The sequence below is a fragment of the Bison bison genome, unplaced genomic scaffold (assembly GCF_000754665.1).
Source record: "Bison bison bison isolate TAMUID 2011002044 unplaced genomic scaffold, Bison_UMD1.0 scf7180017864181, whole genome shotgun sequence".
NCBI classification, from domain to species: Eukaryota; Metazoa; Chordata; class Mammalia; order Artiodactyla; family Bovidae; genus Bison; species Bison bison.
The window spans coordinates 1,285,633-1,294,409 of NW_011494753.1; the positions used below are offsets into that span (position 1 = coordinate 1,285,633).

The following is an 8,777-nucleotide window of genomic DNA, read 5'->3' on the forward strand; positions in this document are numbered from 1 at the left end:
GTGACCTCTGATGACTTCTGTTTCCAGCCAGATTCATTTATCCGCCGGCCACCTTCCATGGGCATCTGGATCTAGGTGTTTCTTGGCACCGATAAGACTCCTTTCCCCTGTCAGCGTCAGCACCCACTGAGGCCATTTGCTGATTTGGGTTCTGATCGATGACTTTGTTGAAACTCTTTGCTGCTGAAGATACTTCCAACTGGACCAGTTTCCTATAACCCATTTGCTTTTGGACGGTTTCTCTCATTCCAGTTGGTTTCATTGCAAAACACTTTTGTTTGGGGTTAACTCTGGGTCCTTTGAATAAAACATAGATGAACGAAGGTAGGTAGTCAACAGACTTAACAAGTTTAGCTATTTTATGATAACTGCTTTTCTCCAGGCGCAAGAGAGCTGCAGTCCCCCCATTTAAACGATTCCAGGTTCCACAGGCTACACGTCCATCTTCATGCTGCCACTTGTGTTCCTTTCATGTTTATTAAAATGTTTATTAGAGCTCGCCTGTACATTCTGCCTTTCCAAGGCAAACAGAAATAAAATTGCATTCTGAAGCTGCTGCTCTAGTGCCTTAGCAAAATTAGAAGTCAGTACTGAACATGCCAGAGGCACTGAGGATGGAGCACCAGATGCCAGCTCCTTAATCGCTCAAGGAGAACATTTCCATCCACTTTTTCCCCCTTATGATAGTGTGAGCTAAAGGAGATGAGTTGAAGGGGATGTATGTGAACACTCTTGTCTAACAGTGATATATAAACAATGAAATGTGGGGTTGGGGAGTATTAAAGCTTGTCTCTCTCTCTTTAGGACCTTCTAGGAAAGGACATTTTGGAGTTCTGCCACTCTGAGGATCAGAGCCATCTTCGGGAGAGTTTCCAGCAGGTACATGAATGTTCATTTCCAGCTGATGTAGGAGCCGGGTACACGTGGATGTGGTCCTTCCGTGTCCCAGGCAGGCAGCAGGGACCCCCTCTCCAAGGCATCAGAGGGCCCCTGGAATGAAGGAGCTCGCAGTCCAGTGGGGAGGGCAGACCATCAGTAAGGAATTTCCATGTCTTGAGAGAAGAGCAAAGGAGGACAAGATTGACAGGGTGAGCAACAGTCTCCAAGGGGAGGCAACAATCAGGATGGGTCTTAACAGATGAGCAGAGAAGAAATGACAGAACATTCTAGACAAGGGGCCAGCACCAGAGATGCAAAGAAGAGCACAGCCTGTTGGGAGAGTTTTAAGTAGTTCCTCATGGCTAGAGCGACACTGGCCGGCTTGTAGGGAGGAGGTGGGCAGTGGTCAAAGAAGAGGCCAGGTTCCGAAGGGCCTCATGTGCTATCACCAGGAACTTAAATTCTCTCCTGAATCGTTTAAGTGAGAATTCCCTTGAGGATTTGAAGTGGAGCGATGTTTTTGAAAAACCGTTTTGGCAGCCCAGGTATGTGGAAGAGACAAGGATGCGAAATAAATGGAACAAAAGACAAATCAGAAGGCTGCTTCGGTTGCCCTAGTGATGAGACCAGAACTGGGGCAGGAGCAGCAGAGGAGGTGGTTGCTGGGTAGCGATGCTGACAATGTGAATAGAGACAGTGAAGGAGAGAGAAGGACCGAGGATGACCGTGGAGGTCTGAGAGAAAGGCCACTGAGAGAAATGCTCACTGCATCCAGAGCATCGTTAGAATTAGATGCTGTTTACTGAGCACCTACTATGTTCCAGGCAGTGTGGAAACCCCTTTTGCACACACTGCTTCCCTGAAACTTCACAACAGTCACAGGAGTGGGTGTGATTATCCTCGTGCTACAGGAGAGTCAGGTGAAGCTTCATGAATTCCATAAGGTCACATGGGTAGGGAGTGACAGAAGCGGGACTATCACTGTGGACCTGCCCCCTCTTGAGCCCGGGTCCACCTGGGAGGAGAGAGAGAGCCAGTTCCTCGAAGGGTTCCAAGGACTCGCTTCAGCCCCTGCAGGGAAAAGGATGGGTGATGTTACAGAAGAAGGGCCTTTGAATTGCTTTTTAAGAGGGAATCATGGTTTGTCATTCATCTGAGAGAATAAGTCCTTGACATTCTGCTTTGCAAGTGGTTCAGAATGAGCGCCTCCGACACTGAGCTGTCTTGTGAAAGGCATGGAGCTGTCTGCATGCACAGACCTAGGGCTCCAGTTACACCACACCTGTGCATGCAGATCACATGACCCGACTTGTGCTCTGCTGCTCTGTTCTTCCCAAATATCACCAGCTCCTGGTTACCTTTCCACCTGTTAGACTGCTTTGTTGTCCATCCTTCGTCTCTGCCTGCATCTTCAAGCCGTGATACTCTAGGGCTCTGTTCCTGGTGCCTTCTCTCCTTCTCTCTAGTATCCAGGTGATTTTACCTACTGGATGAGTTCAGTCCAGATCATCACCTGCGGATGTGCAGATACCTAGCCCACACCTGCACTTGAGTGCCCATGAACCTTCCAACACAGTGCTCCACTCTCTTCTCACAGCCCCCAGTCTCCTTTGTACCACTGGTCTTCTGGATACAAAGGTCAGAAACCAAGAAAAAGTCTTCACCGTTCCCTTGATCTCCCACATCCTGCCCAATCGGTCCTCCTGACTCCAGCCCCCCTCAAAAGACACCAGTAACCTGCCCTCTCTCCCTCTCATGTTCTTACCGACCTTGCCCAGGCCATGTATTTTGAGTTTTACAACAGCTTCCTTGGGCTTTCCAGGTGGCTCAGTGGCAAAGAATCTGCCTGCTAATGCAAGAGACATGGGTTTGATGCCTGGGTTGGAAAGATCCCCTGGAGAAGAAAACGGAAATGCACTCCAGTTGTCTTGCCTGGGAAATCCCATGGACAGAGGAGCCTGACAGGCTGTAGTCCATGGGATCACAGTCAGACACGACTTAGCAACTGAACAACAATGGACCCTTTGCCACACATATTTTATCCTGTATAATCCTCAACCCTTCACAATATCTTATCATTCCTACTTTTTGCAGTGAAAACCAGGACTCAGAGAGGTTCAGTCATTTGCTCCAAGTCACACAGCAAGGTGATAACAGAACTGGAGTCAGAGCCTGCCTCCTTCCGAAGTGTTCACCTCCATCCCCAAACTCCCCACACAGACCTCTCCATCTGACAGCACCTCAGAGATTTTAAACTGCTGACACTGTCAGAACCTAGTTAGTTTGGAAAAGAAAGAGAAGGAGTAAAACATCGATCCCACCCCAGGATTCTGCTTAAGTAACCCTCGCTCTGAGAGCAGCCACCTCATTCCTGGGGCAGGAGGTGAAACCAAAGCAGCCCCACCCGATAGCCAGCGGCCAGGGTGGGTCACCTGGCTCAGCAGGCAGCAACCAGCAGCCACAAGGACACGCTGGAGAGCCAGGCCAGGGCTCCTCGCCTGTGTTCTTTGGGTTCCAGCCACCAGCGGTCGGGGTGGAGGACAAATGTTGATAAAAGGAAGTGACTTATTTTTGCAAAAAGCACAGAGGAGGCTATGTGAGTTCAGAGCAAGTCCTTGAACTCTGGATTTAAACAGACGTTTTGAACAACCCAGATGTAAGACTTTAGAGTGGGATCGCGAGTTTGTGAGGAATTTGTGGTTGGTGGGATGACAGCATGCCAGACGGGGCCCCAGACGGGGTCTGCTCTGGACTCTGATGCCCTCTCTAGATCCCAGGTGACCTGGATGTCAGATGGAAGAGTGGGACCCAGGGAGATAAGGCAGGCTTCTCCTTCTCTCTGCTCAGATGTCTTCCACCGTGATGATGGTGGTGGTGGTGGTGATGAGTAAAGGTGTTTGCAGGAACAGCTGGGCTGGGCTGGCTTTATACCTGGCCTTGGTGGTCTCAGGTACTAGCATCATACCTGAATAAAGCACAGGTGAATGCACCAGCCTGGTCTCCAGGCCTGGACTGTGACACCCCCACTGCCTTACATGCCTGGTCCCACCCACATAGCACCTTAGGTCTCCCCGCCCCCAGACACGTGCTCATCTGCGCCCTCTGCCCCAGGGAAACCTCTCCAAAGCTTTGTTATTGTTCAGTCACTCGGTCGTGTCCGACTCTTTGCAGCCCCATGGACTGCAGCATGCCAGGCTTCCCTGTCCTTCACCATCCCCCAGAGTTTGCTCAAACTCATGTCCATGGAGTCGGTGATGCCATCCAACCATCTCATCGTCTGTCACTTACTTCTCCTTCTCTCAATCTTTCCCAGCATCAAGAGTCTTTCCCAATGAGTCAGTTCTTCACATCAGGGGGCCAGAGTACTGGAGTTTCAGTTTCAGCCAGAGCTTTACCAGCCAGCATGTCACCCAAACCCACCTCCCTCCAGGACCCTTTCTGGATCCTGAGAAAGCCTGTCCTTGACTTCTTGGTAACCCATGGCACCCGATTGTATGTTTCTGTTGTAGTGTTTGCTCTCCAAGTTACAACTACCCATGCGCCTGCCCCTCCTGTGCTGGTGAGAGGCTCTCTGGGGACAACACGACGGTTCTGTCTCAGCTCTAGTGAGTCAGGGAAAGACAGAGGTCAGGTAGAGGTCAGGTAGACGTGGGGTCCCTTCCTGCCTCTGCTTCTCCTCAGTCATGAGGCTTTGGCAGGAGAGTTCCCTATTTTCGTTGTTGTTGTTCAGTCGCTCTGTCATGTCCAACTCCTTGCGACCCCATGAACTACATACAGCACACCAGGCTTCCCCATCCTTCACTATCTCCCTTAGTTTGCTCAGACTCATGTCCATTGAGTCGACAATGCCATTCAAGTGCCCTGTGTTATATCTTTTTTAGTTCTCTAATACTTCGGAGATCCTTGGCCAGATGCAGTGGAAGCTAATTGCTTCTTGGGACTTTCCTGGTGGTCCTGTGGTTAAGACTCTGAGCTTCCAGTGCGTGGGACCCGGGTTTCATCCCTAGTCAGGGAACTAGATCCCACATGCCACAACTAAGACCCAGCACAGTCCAATAAATAAACAAAAAGAAACTAACCTTTCCTTTCATGGTGCCCAATGGGAAGAATCAGATTTCTATCCCATGAGAATGGGATGAATGGGGCTCTTTTCATTTCCAAGTTGAAGACAGCAGGCCTTTAATTTTGAAATTAACCTCCTCTGTCACAAGGCTTTGGCAGGAGAGTTCCCTCCTTTGTGGCTCAGCTTCCAGATACACCAGGCACTTGTGAGGACCACGGAAGGTGACACGCACAAGATATTTGTAGGTCAGCCCTCGGCAGGTGCAAGTCTGGGCTCCCTCCTGCCCTTGGTCTTTACCCATGGCTCCAGGGGCCAAGGGGCTTCCTTGGTGGCTCAGATGGTATAAAGAATCTGCCTGCAATGCAGAAGATGTGAGTTCAATCCCTGAGTCAGGAAGATCCCCTAGAGAAGGAAATGGCAACCCACTCCAATATTCTCGCCTGGAGAATCCCAGGGACAGAGGAACCTGGTGGGCTACAGTCCATGGGGTCACAAAGAGTCGGACATGACTGAGCGACTAACGGCAGGGGCTGAGCTCACACACAGGCGGTGCCTGAGAGTGTGTGTTCCATGGAGTTGAAAAATTTCACACATCTCAGGCATCCTGGTTGGAGGAAGCAGGAAAAGGCACCATCCTCAAGCTTCAGAACACAGTAGACATGGTCTCACTAGGGGGGCGCTGCCTGCATCCCAGGTGCTTTGTGCAGACTCAGAGAAGCCCCGGAAAACAGCCCTGAAGGGCACATGGCCTTGACCTCTGGCCAGTTTCCTGTTGAGGCTGCAGTTTTGCTAGCGGGCACCCCTGGGCGTCCTGGCCTGGCCTCACCCCACCACATTGATATGTTGAGTCAGCTCAGGAAATGTGCTTGAGGCACCTACTCTCTGCCGGGTCCTGGGCTGATGGTGCAGGCTCTCGGTGACCATGGGGTCCCTGACCCCAGCTGCTGCTGACATTCAACCAGAATAAAGTACAGGTGCCTTGGGTTAGGGGGCAAGGACCTGGGTCCCAGTTCTTATCTCTGGTCACATTGTGATCCGCAGTCAGGAGGCTGGTTGCTTCCCAGCCCCAGGATCTGGGATGCACAGACCAGGAGGGGGCGCTCCTGTTCCCCTTGCTTTGTCCTGGAGGCATCATCACACCCAGTCCTGGACCCACCAGCCATCTGTATCCTTTCTCCTTCTTTCCCGATTCAGCTGAGAACTGGCCCTGGTGTCACCTTCTGCACCCACACCCTGCCATCTAGTCTCGGCATCTTGGGGTTTCTGCGTGGGATAGATTCTGTGTGTGCATAAAGCTGGAAAGCCAGCTGTGTGTCCCCTGAAACATACTCGTGGTTTGGAAATAAGATTTCGGTTCCTGTCCCAGCTTTTCTATCCAAGTTGTCTGATCTCGGGCAACTTATTTTATTTCTGTGATGCTCAGCATTATCTTTGTAAATAGTAAAAGCCCACCTCTTCAAGTTCCTGTGAGGGATTACATTGAGAAGTATCTTGGAAACTGTACTGCAACATAAAAGTCATAATAGAGGAGCTTCCCTGGCAGTCCAGTGGTTAAGATTCCCACTTCAGGGGGCAAAGTTTCCATCCCTGGTCAGGGGACTAAAATCTCATATGCCTCATTGAGGAGGCCGCAAAAAAGTAATAATAGATAATGCATAGAAATTTGTTATTTTATTGTATCTCCTCCCAGAGAGTATATTTAATCCAGTCTGTAATGTTAAATGGAGTTTAAGAATTTCTTAACGTGAAGCATGAAGAAATAAACCCACGAGTACAACGTCACTACGTACCTGAGTTAACTGCATCTGGGGCATGGGCACCAAACTCAGAGTGCCCTGGTAGCCAAGGCAAAAAGGGAAACCCTCCAGTTTATAGAGTTTTCATGGTCTGATTTCTAAAAGCTAAAATGTTCTGATATAAAATGGGCTTTGAAGGGGTGGGTGGAACAAATTGGGAAAGGAGCATTAACATACATCCACTATCATGTGTAAAATAGCTAGTTAATGGGAAGGTGCTGATTAGCACAGGGAGCCCAGCTTGCTGCTCTGGGATGACCTAGACAGGTGGGATGGGGAGTGAGAGGGAGGGAGGCTCAAGAGGGGACGGGATATATGTTTATGTAAAGCTGGTTCACGTTGTTGTACGGCAGAAACTAACACAACATTGTAAAGCAATTATACGCCAGTATTTTAAAAAGGGCATTGACTAATTGGTTTCTCACCGGGTTTCTCCCATCTCAAGGGGGAGTGGACTGAGCTTTCCCTAAGGGTGACCGCCCTCCCTCCATGCCTGTCTGTGGCCACGATGCTCCTGTCCTGGGCTCCCACTGGCCCCCGCCAAGCCTGCACTGCCTGCTGCCTCCCCGCTCTGTCTGGCACCTTCCTTCCTCCCGCTGACTTCCTTCTCCAAATGTTTGCTCAGGTGGTGAAGCTGAAAGGCCAAGTGCTGTCGGTCATGTATCGGTTCCGCACCAAGAACCGCGAGTGGGTGTTGATTCGCACCAGCAGCTTCACCTTCCAGAACCCGTATTCCGACGAGATAGAGTACATCATCTGCACCAACACCAACGTCAAGTACGTACCCACCCGCCCCTCCCCAGGTCCCAGCCTGCGCTAGTGTTCCGTGATGCTCTCCTCCCTGCAGGCTCTGGCTCTGCCGGCAGCTGCAGATCCCTGCAGGAGACTAAGAAGCAGGACGAGGCAACACTGGCCCCTCTTCACTATCTCCTCCCTAGGTCCCCCTTCTCAAGGCTCTCCTGATTGGGAGCCCTCAGAGCTGATTGATGACCCTGGTGGTACTTCCTCTCCATCACACGGTTGGTCGGTTCAAGATGCTCTGGTTTCCATGATCTTCTCCTCCCCGAGTGCAGAGCCCAGCAGAGTGGAGCTGGGGGCTTCCTTGGGGCTCCCTGCTGTGCCAGCTGAAGCTGGGAGGTGGAGGAGTGAGGCTGAGCCTCTTGGCAGTTCTGGGGCATGGGGGGCAGGTGGCACAGCAGGTGAGTACCTCAGGGTCACAGGGCTTCTTGGCTGTCTGGTCACTGACGCAGTCCTCTGAGATCCCTGCTGGCTTTGCTGCTGTACCCTACGTGTGTTAACACACAGACCTGAGCTCCGGTCATGGCCCCTGATTCCCTGCTGTGTGACCTTGACTGTGTCCCTTCATCTCTCAGCCTTCATTCCCCATTGGTGGAAGGGGTGATAACAACTCTCTCTCAGGTTCCCCGGAAGGTTTGATGAGGTCGGGCTTCTAGATACAGGCAGGTCATGCCTCCTCTCTGGACTTATTCTAGAGGAAATATCAGCAATCCAAAGAACCAACATGGACAAAGGCAAAATGATGTCTACATGCATGGGAGCACATGGAAGCTGTGCCCAGTGTTGGGGGTGGGGGGGCACAGTCTGCAGGGCGTGAGACGAGCTTCCATGGCGGAAACTGTGCCCACGCGTCTGCGTGTCTCCGGTCAGCAGCACTGCTGCCCTCCACTTTCCCAGGTTCCACACTAAGCTGTGGAGTCTGTCCCCACCCTGGCCACCTCCCCGTCCTCATCTATGATAGCCCCCCTCCCCAGACACCAGCACCTCCAGGCCATCACTGTGAGTGACCTCCTGGCTTGCCCAGAGCTCTCCATTGCCATCCCTGGCTCCCTGAGTTTGGCGGTTCCCCTCCGGGTCCCCAGAAGCAGCCTCCTTTCTAGCACCATGCTGGACCACAAGGCGCAGAGCTGGGCAGATGGGTCCACACAAGACCCCTCAGAGGACCGGTGACCTGGGCTTCAGTCCCAGCTCCCACCTGGGCAAGTCACCTGCTCTTTTGAAGCCTCAGTTGCTCATCTGTA

General features: G+C 51.6%; 1 protein-coding gene across 5 annotated transcripts in view; it reads left to right on the forward strand.

Moving 5' to 3' along the window:
• ARNT2 (aryl-hydrocarbon receptor nuclear translocator 2) overlaps window positions 1-8,777 on the forward strand; it is a 204,353-nt gene that overhangs the window by 163,877 nt on the left and 31,699 nt on the right. For all 5 annotated transcript variants that reach the window (XM_010843232.1, XM_010843230.1, XM_010843231.1 and 2 more), the window contains exons 11-12: window positions 805-879; window positions 7,364-7,515. In XM_010843232.1, the coding sequence (XP_010841534.1) occupies window positions 805-879; window positions 7,364-7,515 (227 nt within the window). The remainder of the gene's footprint in view (window positions 1-804; window positions 880-7,363; window positions 7,516-8,777) is intronic.